The sequence below is a fragment of the Nicotiana sylvestris genome, chromosome 7, assembly GCF_000393655.2.
Source record: "Nicotiana sylvestris chromosome 7, ASM39365v2, whole genome shotgun sequence".
Classification (NCBI taxonomy): Eukaryota; Viridiplantae; Streptophyta; class Magnoliopsida; order Solanales; family Solanaceae; genus Nicotiana; species Nicotiana sylvestris.
This window is the reverse complement of record NC_091063.1, coordinates 44,954,153-44,971,177: the sequence shown is the minus strand read 5'-3', so window position 1 is coordinate 44,971,177 and position 17,025 is coordinate 44,954,153. Positions and strand designations below refer to the sequence as shown.

Below are 17,025 nucleotides of genomic sequence, written 5' to 3'. Positions count from 1 at the left end.
TGTATACCTAGACAACCATAAGTCACACAACCAACCCTTAACCGCCTTTGGTTCTCATTGTTGTGTTCGTTTCAGCCATGAACACCGCCTGGTTTCATAAGTACGTAGAGAACTGACCTTACAAAGTTCTCCTTGAAGCGGCTAACACTTCACACTTACATAGGTGATTCCTAAACGTGTCATCCCGTAAATATACTATTTGATATACCTCGTATCAAATTTAGAAATCATTAAAAAGCCTTAATGTTTTATCCTTGGTACTTGAACATTGTCTCATCACCAGAACGGACCAAAAGTTTAGTTGACAATGTTGAACCGTCATTAATGACTTTGTTTGATCTCCTTGAACCTAGATCTTGGGATCTCCAGTCTTCTAGGTAGAGTTACCGCCACTATGACTTGTTCTCGGCCATAGTCCCATTCCCCTTGATGATTTCTCAACTACCTCTTTAGTTAGGCCTTTTGTAAGTGGATCTGACACATTATCACTTGACTTTATATAATCAATCGTGATAATTCCTCAAGAGAGTAATTGCCTAACGGTTTTATGTCTTCGTCGTGTATGACGAGATTTACCGTTATACATAACGCTCCCAGCCCTTCCAATTGCCACTTGACTATTGCAATGTATGCATATTGGTGCCAATGGTTTGGGCCAAAATGGAATATCTTCCAAGAAATTTCGGAGTCATTCAGCTTCTTCACCGGCTTTATCTAAGGCTATGAATTCAGCCTCCATTGTAGAGCGGGCAATACAAGTTTGTTTGGACGACTTCGAAGATACCGCTCATCCATCAATAGTGAATACATATCCACTTGTGGACTTGGAATCAGTTGATCCGGTGATCCAATTAGCATCACAGTATCCCTCAATGACCGCAGGATATTTACTGTAGTGCAAAGCAAAGTCCTGGGGATGTACTAAATACCCCAAAACTTGTTTCATGGCCATCCAATGAGATTGACCTGGATTGCTTGTATATCGACTCAATTTACTTATAGCACAAGCTATATCTGGTCATGTACAATTCATGATGTACATTAAGCAACCCAACACACGAGCATAATCCAATTGTGATATGCTTTGGTTTTTGTTCTTTGCTAATGCAAGATTCACGTCAATTGGAGTCTTTGTAACTTTAAAGCCCACGTGCTTGAATTTTTCAAGTATTGTCTTAATATAATGAGATTGTGACGATGGCAGACCTTGAGAAGTCTTATGAATCTTAATTCCCAGAATTAAATCATCAACTCCCAAGTCTTTCATATCAAACTTGCTAGTTAACATGCGCTTAGTCGCATTTATGTTGGCAATATCATTACTCATTATCAGCATGTCATCCACATATAAACAAACAATGACTATGTGATTTGGAACATTTTTAATGTATACACATGTATCACATTCATTTATTTTAAAACCATTTGACAATATTGTTTGGTCAAATTTTGCATGTCATTGTTTGGATGTTTGTTTTAGTCCGTAAAGGGCCTTAACAAGTCTACATGCCTTCTTTTCTTTACCTGGAACCACAAACCCTTTAGGTTGTTCCATGTAAATTTCTTCCTCTAACTCTCCATTTAAGAAGGATGTCTTAACATCCATTTGATGAATTTCAAGACCATAAACTGCAGCTAACACTATTAACGTTCGCATGGACGTAATTCTTATAACTGGAGAGTATGTATCGAAATAGTCAAGACCTTCTCGTTGTCTATGCCCTTTGACCACAAGTTTTACCTTAAATTTGTCAATAGTGTAATCATCTTTCATTTTCCTCTTAAAGATCCATTTAGAACCCAAAGATTTATTTTCAGGAGGAAGATCAACCAATTCCCATGTATGGTTGTTCAGTATGGATTCTATTTCACTATTGACTGCCTCTTTCCAAAATAATGATTCCGAAGAAGACATAGCTTCTTTAAATGTTTGAGGCTCATTTTCCAATAAGAAAATCACAAAATCTAGTCCAAATGAAGTAGACGTTTTTGACGTTTACTACGTCTTGGATCCTAATTAAGTGTACTTTCTTTTGTTTCTTCCCGGGGTCGTTTAGATCCTTCACCAATCGACTCACATTCCTTTTTATACATATATATATTTTCAAAGAACTCAACATTATCTGATTCTATAACCGTATTATTATGAATATCGGGATTTTCTGATTTATGAACCAGAAATCAATATGCTTTACTATAAGTCGCATATCCTATGAAAACACAATCAACGGTTTTCGGTCCTATTTTTTACCCTTTTCGGTTTAGGAACTTGCACTTTTTCCAAACACCCCCATACTTTAAAATAATTCAAGTTGGACTTTCTTCCTTTCCATTTTTCATATGGAATGGATTGTGTTTTGCTATGGGGTACTCGATTTAGTATTCGGCTAGCCGTAAGAACGGCTTCCCCCTACAAGTTCTGTGGTAAACCAGAACTTATCAATAATGCGTTCATCATCTCCTTTAATGAACGATTCTTTCTTTCTGTAATCCCATTGGATTGGGGCGTGTAAGAGGCCGTTGTTTGATGAATAATTCTATATTCTAAACATATTTGTTCAAAAGGAGATTCATATTCACCACCCATATCACTTCTTATCATTTTAATTTTCTTGTTAAGTTGCGTTTCAACTTCATTTTTGTATTGCTTGAATGCGTCTATTGCTTCATCTTTACTATTAAGTAAGAAAATATAGCAATATCGAGTACTATCATCAATAAAAGTTATGAAATACTTCTTTCCACCGCGAGATGGTATTGACTTCATGTCACAAATATCTGTGTGAATTAAGTCTAAAGGATTTGAGTTCCTTTCAACTGACTTATAAGGATGTTTAACATACTTAGATTCCACACATATTTGACATTTTGATTTGTCACATTCAAACTTAGGCAATACTTCCAAATTAATCATTTTTTACAAGGTTTTATAATTGACATGACCCAAATGTATATGCCATAATTTATTTGACTCAAGTAAGTAAGACGAAGCTGAAATTTTATTATTATTTTCAACAATCATTACGTTCAGCTTGAAAAAGCCCTCGGTGAGGTAACCTTTTCCTAACATCTCGTTCTTACTTATTACAACCTTATCGGATACAAATACACATTTAAAACCATTCTTAACAAGAAGTCTAGCAGAGACTAAATTCTTCCTAATCTCGGGAACATGAATGACGTTGTTCAAAGTCACCACTTTGCCGGAAGTCATTTTAAGAAATATCTTCCCACATCCTTCAATCTTGGCCTTTGCAGCATTTCCCATAGAAAGTGTCTCATCGGGTCTAACAGGAGCATAAGTAGCAAAAGCTTCTCTAACAGCACAAACATGGCGAGTGGCTCCAGAATCAATCCACCACTCTTTAGGATTGCCCACCAAGTTGCATTCGGAAAGCATGACACACAAGTCATCAACATTATCATGCTTTTCAACCATGTTTGCTTGACCCTTCTTCTTGTCTTTCTTCGGAGCACGACACTCTGTAGATTTGTATCCGGTTTTTCCACAGTTGTAGTAATTTCCACTGAACCGCTTCTTGCTTGGGTTGTATTTCGGTCCAGAAGTCTTCTTCCTCTTTTTGTTCTCTTCAACAATATTTGCTCTCATTATTGTTGAGTTTCCACTGTCTCTCTTGTCAGCAACTTTATTGTCCTCTTCGATTCTCAACCGAACAATGAGATCTTCAAGGGACATCTCCTTGCGTTTGTGTTTCAAATATTTTTTGAAGTCCTTCCACAACGGAGGCAACTTCTCAATCATCGCTCCTACTTGGAATGCTTCATTGATGACAAGACCTTCAATGAAAATTCTGTTAGTAAACATAATAAAATTAATACTACCAACACTAGTATTAATTCTACTTATACCTTCAGCAAGGAGATCGTGAATAATCACTTGCAATTTCTGGACTTGGGTAATAACAGACTTGCTATCTACCATTTTGTAATCCAAAAATTTTGCAGCAACGAACTTCTTCAACCCGACATCTTCAGTTTTGTTTTGTATTTCTTTTCAAGCGCAATCCACAGTTCTTTTGACGTTTCCACGCCACTATAGACGTTATACAAAGCATCCTCCAGCCTGCTTAGAATATAATTCTTGCACAAAAACCTGAATGTTTCCACGCCTCAATCACGAGAAAGAGTTCAGTCTCTGGAGTTTCATCGGACAGTACAGGAACATCTTCCTTGATGAACTTCTGGAGACTTAGAGTAGTCAAGTAGAAGAACATCTTTTGCTGCTAGTGCTTGAAATCAATCCCGAAATTTTTTTTGGGTTTCTCCGCCGGTGCCAATGTTGTCGGTGTTGTTAGGCTCGTTGAGGCATTGGCAGTCACCATTGGAATAACTTGGTTCACATTATCATTAGTCATTTCTGTAAAAGAATGACACAAACTTTAAAATCACGTAGATTTTAATCTCCAATAGAGTACAAAACCACAAAGGTTTTACTCTCCAGAAACAGTGAGTACAAATACAGAAAATATAGTAAATTCCTTAAGCTTGTTAGTAATCTGTATTTGTAAAATAATTCTGGAGAAAATAAAATAACATAAACAGAAATGTAAACGAAATAACAAAAACCAATTCAAGCCCACTAAATTCACAATGTTTTCTTAAGGAATTTAATCCCCTCCTAGCACCCAAGGTTATGGATTATTTCCTCCCATGATAAAATGAATTACACACTGGTATAGTGGTACTTCATTTCCCAGTGTTTCAGCGAACACAAAGTTCGATAGCAAATCACACTTATTGTTGCTTTGTTTGATGTTAAAAGTATGCAGAAGAAGACATAAATGGCTATTTACTCAGCAATAAAGATTTGAAGAGGGTAGTTTATTTTTCAGTTACACAACTGAAAAACAGATTGGATTCTGTTATTAAAACAAATATTTAATAACATTTCTGTTAATATTTTACTATTAACAAATAAATTTGGTCCAAAAAATTAATCAATCAATTGACCGAATCCGAGCCGAGCGACGACGACAGCGCGAGGCTTGTCTTCTTCTCAATTCTTTAAGAGCTAGAGGAAGAACAATTGCTTATATACCCATAAAAAACCTCTTCCTCTTCCAATATGGGACAATGTCCCTTTGCCAATGGGGGAAACTTAAAAATTTTATTTCCCTCCATTTTCCATTCACCCTATTTTAAGCATATCATATACTTAAAATCCAATAAACTTCTTCCTTTTTACACATGCAGATCAACAATGTAACGAAGTCCTACTTTATTAGAGAAAGACATGACCCTTTCAATATTGCTAGGTGAGAATGTACTTTCTTTCTTATCCTTATATTTAGGTAAAATTGAAAATTTGATGGCAGAATAAAACAAACTATTGACGAACGAGAGTAAATGACAAGTTGTTATCTAGATATACCGTGCAATGTTTTTAAAAGAACCGCAAGCTCAGTCAGAAAGAGTTTGGAAAAAAGAAAATGTAATCTTGACCAAAGAAAACTAAAATTCTAGTTCTTAGTTCTTACCACCGAAATTTCTTCAGATTTTTCTTAAAGTTTAAATTTTGATTTATGTGAATTTCGCATATCGTATCCTGTTTTAGTGGAACAAGGAAAACTGGAAAAGTAATGATATATATTTTTTTTTTTGATGAAGTGAAAAGTAATGATATATTAATGATCAATAGTATGAAAATATTCAATATTTGTTACTTTTTGAAATTTTCTTAAGGCGGGTCTATCGAAAACAGTTTTTCTATCGTTGAGGTAGAGATAATGCCTACGTACACACCACCCTCACTAAAACTCACATGTGGAATTATATTGGGCTACTTTTTGGGATTTTTTTATGCCGGAATCTATCGAAAACAATTTTTCTATTTTAGAAGTAGAGGTAATGTGCAGCTGCGTACACACCACCCTCACTAGAACCCACATGTAAAATTATACTGGACTGTTTGTTGTTACCTTTTGAAATTCAACATCACATTGAAAATCATCTCGTCAAAATCTTTAAGGAAAAGATGGACAATCCCAAATTCTTTTACTCCAGAAATACTTTGTTGCAATTAAATCGTTGTTGATTAATTGAGGCTTAAATTGCAGTAAGCTAGCCAGAAAGAGAAGTTACAGAACATTCTAATTACTTCTCCATTCTATTTTACACTCCATGCATAACATTCAAAATAGTGAATCATAAACAAGACACTCAATTTTTCAGAAACATCACATCATTATTCTTCTTTAACAGAAATATTTATATAGTTAAACAGCATAACTTATTCTACATACATAATTCGATGAAGCCTTAGCCTTAACCAGTGTTCTGCATTCCAGCAGCAATACCTTTCATCGTCAAAATAAGTGTGTCTTCCAATCCAGGAGCATACTCACTCATAGGATTCAGCTTCACTAACTCAGCAGCCGGTTTACTCGATTCCATAATCTCCTTATCTAGATGTGGCCTCACCTTCACATTGTAGCTGGGATCTCGAATTCGCTTCAATGTGTATGCTTGGCAAACATTGAGGGTGGTAATGTAAGAATCGCGAAGTTTGAGTCTTTGCCTCAAGTATGGATCTCCTTCCAAAAGATCCTTATGCCCAGCAACCTAATAAAAGTAGCAGCATTGAATAAAATATCAAGCCTAGCTTTTGATGAGATTTCAAGAATCCAAAAGTCACTAATAAGCATAGTAGACTTTCTGGTGAATCAATTAAGAAACGTTTTCAGTACCTGAAGGAGAAAGCTCTTTGTTTCTTCATATTTGGACCTCAAGCGCTCTCCAAGCGGCCATAGATCTTCGGATACTAAAAGCTTATCATACAATGCAGCAATACCAGGGTCTCCCTTAGCAAAAACCATTTCGATCAAGTCAAGTGTCACTCTAAAGAAAGGCCATCCATTGTACATATCCTTGAGCATTTGCAGATTTCTTATATCCTTCTCAATAACATGCTTGAATGCGGCCCCAAAGCCAAGCCAGACTGGGAGATGAAACCTTGTCTGAGTCCATGCGAAGATCCATGGAATTGCTCGAAGAGATTCGATCCCACCACTTGGCTTCCTTTTTGCCGGGCGACTTCCAATATTCATGCGACCATATTCTAATTCTGGGGTTGCCTGTATTTTTGACAAACGGAAAATAGAAAGTTTAGTTTCATAGGCACATTATGCATAGGGCTGAAGGCAAATAAGTCATCAATGTCTGAAATGTAAATGCCATCCATGTCTGTTTTGACTAATTATATATTAGAAACTGGCCGCTTTCACCTATAACAACTATTGTTCATGTCCTTCAATTCTTTGTATATGTTGGTTTCTAAATGTTCTTTGCTTTTACCTCTTTTTAAATGATCCATTAAGAGTCATCTAAAAGCAGTTCAACTCAACTTATGAAGTATCTTGAATATACTTACAAGGCGGAAGTATTCAACAAATCGTGGATCCTGGAACACCAAAGACCGATACTCTTCCGTAGCAACAACAGACATCACATCCAATAGGGCACGCCACTCTGGCTTTGGAGCCACAGGGGGGTTCATTCCATGCTCAAGTGTAGCTGCTGTGAAACGCTGAAGAGTTCTGAAGCACAGGTGCTCCTCCCCAAACGATTGTTCAATAACTTCACCTTGAACAGTCACACGAAGTGAACCATGGATTGTGTCCGGAGGCTGTGACAAAATGGCAAGGTGGGTGGGACCGCCTCCCCGTCCAACAGTCCCTCCTCGGCCATGAAACATTGTTAGCTTTACTCCAAATTCTTTCGCCACGTTTACAAGTTCCTCTTGAGCCTTGTACAATTGCCAAGCTGCAGATAGCCGGCCAGCATCCTTACCCGAATCAGAATACCCAATCATAACTTCTTGTTTCCCATCGATACGGTTTCTGTACCAATCTATGGAGAACAACCGAGCAACGGCAGCAGGTGCAGACTCAAGATCAGCAAGCTTTTCAAATAATGGAACAACCCTCAATGGACTTTTTACATGACATTCACGCTGCAAAAGCTCAACGGCAAGCACATCAGAGGGTGCCGTGGCCATTGAAATAATATAAGCACCAAAATTATCGGCGGGAAGTTCAGCAATGACACTAAAGGTATCCAAAACATCAGCGATTTCATCAGTTTTAGGGAGATCAGGTCCAAACAGTGGACGCTTTCCACTTAGTTCAGATAAGAGCCATTCTTGTCTCTGCTCTTCAGACCATTCTTTATAGGATCCAATACCCAGGTGCCTTGTTATAGCATCTAGAACGTCAGTGTGCCTATCTGACTCTTGCCGGATATCAAGTCTCACAAGCGAGAGACCAAAGGTGGAAACTTGCCTTAGAAAATCAAGAAGGCTGCCATCTGCAATTGGTCTGTCACCGCAAGCGCATAGAGATCTGTAGCACAGCTCCAGAGGTTCCAGGAACTGCAGGACAAGGACAACCATATTTTTCACATATTCAAATGATAGAGAAATAGGCATGCATATTAGCAGATCTGAATACCAAGAATTATGTCTAAACATCTAAGAAATGAGAACCATGCTATTTTGGTTAATTCTAACAAAATCGCAAAATAACCTGTAGGACTTGGCTCACAAATTCGGTGTTGTAGCATATGCTAGAACTTTGTCTTAAAAGCAAGATGAATATTGTCAAACAACAATTTCAAAAGTTCGCTTGATTTCATTTGCGTATTATCTTACAGAAAACATTTAGCGCACAAATTGTCTCAGTTTGATACTTAGCCAAATCCACCTTCAATTAAAAATACTAAAAGTCACACATAGAAAGTATCATTGACACACATATTGGAAATAGATAGGATATTTCTTCAGCATTGGTAAATTTGGAAGTTGAGCTAACAAGTTCTACATTATTGCAGAAGAGGTGGTCAGAAATAAAAAGAGTTTCTGAAAAATACCTGTTCAACATTTGTGAATGTTGACTCCTCAGAAACATCAGAGTACCCATTGGTTAGTAACTGACGCGCGCGTTCCCGTGTATTGTATAACTTATCTCTCACATCAGCAAGAAGAACACGGTAGGGCTCATTCGGTGGAATTTGCTTCCAAAACTCTGTTTTAGTAAATTAAGCAAAAAGAGCAGTTAGTAATTGAAGGGGTAAGAGGGACAGAGACTATTGAATATTAGCAACAACAATCATGAAAGGAGAAAGGAAATGTGGAAGAGAATAATATGTGAGATGCAATACACTTCCAGAAAACAAGTCTGGTAGCAGACCAAAGAACAGAGGTGAATACCAATGTAGTGCTTCGTATCTCTTTTGGAAGTCCTATGAAGCTCATCTGCACGCGCACGGAGTTCATCATTGCATCGCCACATTGAAAGCTGTCATAGGCAAAATAAAAAGGGACAGATAAAAATTGTTAGTTAAGTCACTGTTACAGGATCAGGGTAAAGTGCAAGCAACAATATCCAGTGAACCAATTTGTCACCTCAAACATAAGATCCTCAATCTGAGAGAAATACAATTTTGCAGCCATCATTCTAGCCAACAAGCACACATCTCTTGTCACTTCAGGGGTTACTCTAGGGTTGCCTGCATGCAAATCAAAAATCACGGTGCCTTTACAAATAAATTCAAACCTTATTCAAACTTGGCATGCGATTATATTGAGCTTCAGGGAGAATATTTTCTCATGTCACTCGAGAATCAAAAGGAAGATGCTTCTACTGTTCTAAGCTAATGCGTACTGTAAAGCTTTAAAAGTACCATTTTACCATCTAGCTATGATTTGCAGATAATATGCGATCGTGAATGAGTTGAGAACACCTCACCTAAACAAACATCATCTTTTTGTCCCTCAAAGGTTAGATTTGCAACATATGAGCCATGGATTTATACAAGGATACACCGAATTCATTGACCTTTGAGCATTTCTATAAACTGAACCATCTTAATCAACTATAAATTCCGCTTGCATCAGAATTAGTTCCTATTAATATGTGCTTACTCTGACTCAAAGAGAGAACAAAAAAAGAAGACAACGCTACTTGTAAAGAAAGACCATACCATCTCGATCACCGCCCATCCAAGAGGAAAACTGAATGAGAGGGGCATTGTAGGGAACACGCTCATTTATTCCAATATTCTTCAAAGCAGTGTCAACACGGCGTAGGAATTTCGGCACCCCTTTCCATATTGTCTCATGGAAGTAACTCATCCCTGCCCTCATCTCATCTTGTGGAGTTGGTGGAGTCCTCCTGATTTCATCTGTGCGAAAGGCTGCTTGAATCTGTATGCAGCGAAAGAGCAGAGTCACAGGAATTTAAAGTTATTAATATTCTTTATGCAGAGGAGTGAGGACTTATGGGTATTCCGGCAATGCTTAATACCCAAAATCATGTGAAAGGGGCAAAAAATAAGTTGTAAAAATCTAGAAATCAAATAGCTCTGACATCTGGTTAACGGACTTTAGTGTATTCTCCTTATTTATTCATCTGTTTTAAACTAAATACCTGCCAGCTAGCCTTCTTAATACTAATAGAGGTACATTAGTTCTTCTTAGTTTTTCCCCCTCTAAGGAACTTTGCTTTTATGTGTATCTAACAGCTTACAACCTTTGCAACGCACAAAAAAAAGGTAATCTGGCAGCTTAAACACCTGTATGGAGGTGAATCTGTTTCTTCCCATTTAAAAGCTAAGATATGGTCCCTGAAAGGACTAGCTTCCTTAACAATTGGACCTATATTTTTCACTGTATACAACTAATCTGCCTATCCGAGGTTTGTCATCAGCATTATATATCATCTTTGCCTTACATGAAGAAGGAAAGAAGAAAAAACTCCAATATCAATATTTATGCATCAGGGGAGTGAAAAAACACTAAGAGAATACTCTACAACTAGCAGAAATTCACTAAAGCTCGTTCTTGAAAGTGTATCTGTGCAAGCATTCCTCACATCCATTTTAGCTCGGTACAAGTTCACTAAACAACATTTCTGTACACTACTTCATATGCCAAACAATTAAGCTTTTCTTGAAACTTAAAATTACAGCCGAGATGAAATGGGGGGAATCGACATCATAAAAAAGAGAGGAAGACTACAACAAAACCAACATTTTGAACCTCATACCTCTCTTTGTAGAGCCTCGTCTAGCTCCTGCTTATCATCAGGAGTAATATCTTTTGCATACAACTGTGTCAAACAATCACGAACCCTGGAGAGCAAGTGAGAAATGAGAATCTTCTCTTGTCTAGTTAAGTACAAATAAATTGAAAAAACAAGAGCTGCTCTCTAGATGAAAATATAGATGAACCGAACAGATTGAGCAGGACATGCTTTTATTTCGGCACTCATTTTTAGTTAACTTCAGCAATTCTAACAAACAAACCTTGCATGCTTCTGAAGCAAAGACCTACGAACAGACTGAGTAGGATGTGCTGTTAGCACCAAATCAACAGTCTGGTTCTTCAAAGCATCAAAAACTTCTTGGGGGGATTTGTTTAGCTGTCCAACAAGCTTCCTAAGGGTCTCTTCAATGTCTGATTCAGTTAGTGCAGAAGCCTCATCCGAAAAATCACGCTTTTTTAGCTTGCTTCTTCGTCTGTATGCTATCTGAACCTCTTCGGCAAGGTTTGCCAAGTTAAGCATGTTAGAGAAAGCTTTAGTAACTACAATGGAATCTCCAGCATCCAAACTGGTAAGCATTCTCCCAAGTTCTTCCAACTTCTGAGGGTCATGCTTCCCTTCGTATTCAGCAGAAAGTTCATAACACTCTTGAACCTAGCACAATGTGGCACAGAAGTAAGTTCCAAACACTTCTACCAGCAATCGCAAACACATTGTAACAATTAAGACAACAGAACCCTCAATATCATGCGCCCTTGCAAAGATAAAAACAGCATTCAACACTCGAAAGTCAAACATGGACTAACATTTATCCCAGCTAAATATTCTTTGATAGAATAAAATATTAAAGGAAACGTGAGCACTACCCAAGGCCCAAAGCTAGTCCCTTAGGAACGGGTTAGTTTACAAAAGCTAAAACTAACTTAATAGAAGAACAGACAGTGCCAAATCAGATCATAATAGATAAGGAACAAGGTGGATAGAAGTAAAATTTTCCCTTCTTTTCACAAGGAAAGATACTTTGCACATATTGAAAAAGAATGTAGTCCCTGATTCAAGGGATAATAGAGGCTTCTCCTTAATGAGTAAGGAGAATTTCACCATGACAGAACTAATTCAAAACAGCACTCTATGTCTTAGTCAAACTAAAAGTAGCTCCATCGCCCTCACAATCCATTCCATCCTTTTTATTGGTTGTATGCAGATTAAGGAGCAACTCGCGTAGGCTATGGGTGTTTTTGCCTGGGGGGTCGCTCCCCCCTAAGAAGTAAACAAGAAAGATAAGTTTGGATTGGGAAGAACACTCAACTCAAAACTTCGTATACGCTCTATAAAACTAATGATTAACAAATTAACAACGGCACGAAAATTGGCCTAGCGACGCATTACCAGTCTATCTGAATCCACCACCTCATCCCAAAACAGTAAAAAAACATAAGTTTGATTTTGAAAGAACACCCAGCTCAAAACTTTTTATATGCTGTAAACTAGTCTACGGACTAACAAAACAAAGATAATGGAAATTAGCCTAGTACGTGCATCCATACTACAATACAAGTAAAGTACAAATCTTTTCCACACACACCACATTAACATCAAAAAGCACAAAAATTAAGCATAAAAGAAGTTTAACAGTAATAAATCAAAATATTATGACCAAAGTACCATTCTTTACTAATCACACCACACAAACATCAGAATAAATGCAGCAACAGAGTTTAAGAGTTTGAAAACACCTAAAAACTACGGAATAACAAAACTACGCACAATGTAAGATGTGAATAAATTATCAATCTATCTGACAAACAAAAAATTAAACTAACTACCAGCAAAACAATATGTGTAATCAGCATAGTGCATTCAAACCACAAATTATGAACAAAGTATCAGTCTATTCCACTCACACCAGTTAATCATCAAAACAAACGAAGTAAAAGAGTTTAACGGAAGTTGATTAAACACAAAATTAAATTAAACTAAGCATAATGTGTAATTGGCATTCTGGCATAGTGCATTCAAACCACAAATTATGAACAAATTACCAGTCTTTTCCACTCACACCACATAACAATTAGAAGAAAATACAGTTAAGAAGTTCAACAGAAGTTAATAAACACAAAATTAAACTAATCAAAAAGTAAAAAAAATTACCGTTTCACGAATATCCTCGCCATGCAAATCCTGCAAAATATCAAGAAAACGGTCAAGCAATAAAGCATCATACTCCACAAGTTTATCATCCTCTGACACTTTTGCTGGTGCCAATAGCCTCAGTTGTGCATCTATTGATGCCATCTTCTCAATTTTCCTACTCATCCTCTCCTCCTCAAAAAACACACTCTTTATATAAGTTAAAAGAAAAAGAAAAAAGTTAACACGAGAATTCTACGGATTCTTACACCCACAATCACGGAGAAAACTAGGGGCCTTTGACAGTTTTAACCATTAACTGAAAACATTCAACAAAATTATTGTAGTAGGAAAAAGAAAAATTCAATTATTATAGGTATCACGTGATGCCTGTGAAGGAAACATCTAGAAGAAATAGGAGAGAGAGAAAAAGAAGAAGGGATTTTGAAGCAAAGTTGCAGAGTATTTGGGATTTGGTAGCTTTATAGAAGAAGGTTTGTGAAGAACAGAGTGGAAAGTTTAGTTCAACTAGAAATCAAAGTCTTACTATCGCATTACTGGTGTCTTTTGTCTAATTATGGTAAATTTTTGGGTTGAAAATTGAAATGAAGGAATTTTCAGATAAACTGTGGAATATTCCATGGAAGAAAAAGAATCTTTTTATGTAATTTAATTCGCATTTATCTGGTTTTATCTTAGTGTAAAAGTTTTTATTCCAAATTCTTTTTCTTTATATTTATATTTATATATCATTTGTTTAGTTATATGCATGTGAAAAGGTCTTGGATTGGGTTCCAAAGTTATTGGCATAATATAATCTTCTTTTTATTTATTTTATTTGATACTTAGCACTATATATTCTTTGTAAAATGTTTGACTAATTGAACTTTGTAATTCAATATTTAATAGTCTTTGGCCAAGCTGCAAAAATCAGCTTATTTTGATAAGTGCTTTTTCTCCAAAGTACTTTTTTCAAAAATACTTTTAGTGAAAAATATTTCTTAACAGTAATTCCTTATCGTTTTATAATGTATTGTATTATATAATATTGTATTGTATCGTATCGTTTTATGAATACAATTTGGATAGATTGTATTGTTTGTTATTGTTAAATAATATTTTGTTGTTTGATTTGAGTGTATCGTACTGTACGGTAACTGATAAGTTTACTAAAATACCCTCAATTGTTTAAATATTAAATTTATCAAAAATTATACATAAAAAGAATTTTAAAAAACAAAATAGAAGAAGGCAAAACACCTTAAGAAACTAGAATAAAGGAGTGAGATAAAAGAAGGCAAAACAAAGGAACACAACTAATTAGAATTGAGTTAAAAGCAAATTAGGAGAAAAAATCAAATAGAAGGCGGTAAAATACCTTTAACGTTCACGGCAAAAGTTTTGGAAACAAATAAAGTAGGTTATAGGTTGGAGATTTGGAGTTAAAATGAAAAAATTTTAAAGGGTAAAATGGAATTATGGAGTAATAAGTTAGGGCATAATTGGAAAGAAAAATAGGAAACAATCCCACCATACCAAATCGGTTGTTTAAAAAAATGAGACTTTTAATTTTTCCGGGACAATGGATTTAACAATACAATACAACCAATTTTAATGAAACAATCAAAACAAACATTGTTTTGGGATAACAATACAATACCATACAATGGGGAACAACCATCCAAACAAACTGTTTAGTGTTTGGTCAAGCTTTTAAAAACTGTTTCGAAGTATATTTTTAAAAAAAAAAGTGCTTTCGGAGAGAAACTACTTTTTTCTACTTCTCCAAAACTATTTCTGGTTCTACTCAAAAGTACTTTTTTTTCTTCTAAAAGCTTGGCCAAACACATCAACTTTGGAAAAAAGAAAGTACTCCCTCCGGTCCATAATAAGTATTTTTTGGTTTTTTTCTTGTGGTCCACAATAAGTGATTTTTTTAGATTTTAAGAATGAATTAATTATTTTTTCCTACATTGCCTTTGGAGTAATTAATGTTGGAGTATGTATTAGGAGTGTTTATGTGAAGAGATAGTAAAGATTAGTATGATCAATTTCATTGCTAATTAATGTTAAAAAATAAATTTCTTAATATGTGTGAAAACAACTAAAAAATCACTTATTTTGAACCGGAGAAAATATTTTTTTCTTTTGACTTTGGAAAAGCTTGATCAAACAGGCCATTGGTCACAAACGTTCTAAACTATTATACAAAGTTCTATTTCAGACAGTGTCAATCAAAGACGTTTTGGTCTACTCAATGACCATGTAAAATCATTTAAGAAAGCATACATACATCAATTAATGAGACACTTTCTTATTTAATTCAATGATTGATATTCATATTAGGGTCCCGACTAATCCAAATTCATACTGCACAAGGTTCAATAAATAGAAAAATGCACTTTATTAGAATTGTTTTAATCTCGAATCAAAAACTTCTGATTAAAAGTGGAAGGATCACAGCTCTTAGAAGGCCATAAAGCTTCTTATTCTTATTTTCCTGGGTTATAATTTTAATAATTTATTTATGGAACAAATAAATTTTTTCTCGGTAAATCACTAATAGTGGTTGGTTGAGCTCTTACACTTTTCCCATTACTCAACACCAAATAAAAATCGAATTGTACGAATTTTTGGAACAAGACGAGTTGTGGACAAATAGTCCAAGCAATCGGTTATTTATGACTGGTTTAGCTATGTTATGTTGATATTATGCGACATTAATTGCTTGTGCCCAACCCTTACAATCAGAGTCTTAATTTTTGCCAATAGTTAGGTCTTATTCGTGTTTTAACAACCACATGTTTGGTCGGTGTTCTAGTTTCTAGTACTTACAATTTTGATATATTTTAAATAACTTGCGCGACATATTCTGACTTATTTTTCAACTGATCTATTGTACGTATAACAGATTTGGGTACAACTTCACCTAGGAACTTATTTTATTGTTATCAAATCAGTTTCTCTATTAAACATTCTAATATTACATCTTATTTTGATGAAAAGAAGCTTGCTATTCTCTGAATCTTAATTCTAATTCATAAATCAAACCTTCATTCTAATTTGTAATATTATATGGGATTGTTTGATCGGTAAACAAGTTATTTTAAAATTAATTATTTCGGAATTTGACGAGCACAAAACACAACATGAAATTGACGCTCGCTAACCAAAGATAGTATAGTTTAATTATCGTCTCCACAAGGATTGGATTTAAACAATGCTCTAGTAATTTCTGGTTTAACATTATTCAGGACGATCAAAACTTGATTTGGAATGATTACGAACTACGATTTACTACTAAAGTAAAGCAATTAACAATTGACTGCAAAGAATTAGAGATTAGCAGAGTTGGGTCCTTATCAATATGAGAAAATAAGGGTTTTGACATGATAGGTGCATGGTTGTTATTCTGGATATGATACTGTTATATTTCACTCTTGAAGTTCTATTGATTCTCACGAATTCAATAGGTAATTAGCTTATGCTTCCGATTCAGACTCCTCTCTCAATTAAATCTAAATCTTTCAAATAAACTAATGTGAAGTGCGGTGAAACTTGCAAGAATCTATATTAGTAAGAATGGTCTAAAACAAACTTCTCTCGAATATTTCTCAATCTTAACTTAAGAGGTAGATCACAAAGCTCTTTCCATTACTTTAAAAAAGTACCAAAATAAATTAAGGCATGCATTACAACAATATTCAATATTATGCTTCTCTTCCGATTAAACAAGGTAATGAATAAAATCACAACTAGAGTTAAAGCTCTTCCAATAAATTCAAGCAATTAAGCAGTAATCAAATCCATAAATAATAACCAAGTCACTAAATCA

General features: G+C 35.4%; 2 protein-coding genes across 2 annotated transcripts; both read right to left on the bottom strand.

Annotated features, from left to right (window-relative positions):
• Positions 1-787: 787 nt before the first annotated feature.
• LOC138873067 (uncharacterized) lies at positions 788-3,697 on the bottom strand. Its single transcript, XM_070151501.1, has 3 exons — positions 3,408-3,697; positions 3,235-3,317; positions 788-1,014 (listed from the first exon to the last, which is right to left on the bottom strand). Exons 1-3 carry the CDS (start codon positions 3,695-3,697, stop codon positions 788-790), a joined length of 600 nt encoding a protein of 199 aa, XP_070007602.1.
• A 2,464-nt stretch (positions 3,698-6,161) lies between these two features.
• LOC104242254 (phosphoenolpyruvate carboxylase-like) lies at positions 6,162-13,709 on the bottom strand. The gene is made up of 10 exons (XM_009797282.2): positions 13,212-13,709; positions 11,323-11,714; positions 11,064-11,148; positions 10,000-10,222; positions 9,422-9,525; positions 9,227-9,314; positions 8,887-9,041; positions 7,391-8,389; positions 6,708-7,094; positions 6,162-6,582 (listed from the first exon to the last, which is right to left on the bottom strand). Exons 1-10 carry the CDS (start codon positions 13,374-13,376, stop codon positions 6,286-6,288), a joined length of 2,895 nt encoding a protein of 964 aa, XP_009795584.1. The 5' UTR covers positions 13,377-13,709; the 3' UTR covers positions 6,162-6,285.
• Between the last annotated feature and the right edge of the window lie 3,316 nt (positions 13,710-17,025).

Coding starts and splice junctions, on each gene's coding strand:
- LOC138873067 (XM_070151501.1), bottom strand. CDS start 3,697: ATGTCCCTTGAAGATCTCATTGTTCGGTTGAGAATCGAAGAGGACAAT. Junction 3,318..3,407: donor CATGATAATGTTGATGACTT/GTGTGTCATGCT, acceptor TTGTGCTGTTAG/AGAAGCTTTTGCTACTTATG. Junction 1,015..3,234: donor AAAGGCCAAGATTGAAGGAT/GTGGGAAGATAT, acceptor GTACATGACCAG/ATATAGCTTGTGCTATAAGT.
- LOC104242254 (XM_009797282.2), bottom strand. CDS start 13,376: ATGAGTAGGAAAATTGAGAAGATGGCATCAATAGATGCACAACTGAGG. Junction 9,526..9,999: donor GATGGGCGGTGATCGAGATG/GTATGGTCTTTC, acceptor ATTTGCATGCAG/GCAACCCTAGAGTAACCCCT. Junction 7,095..7,390: donor TTGTTGAATACTTCCGCCTT/GTAAGTATATTC, acceptor TCAAAAATACAG/GCAACCCCAGAATTAGAATA.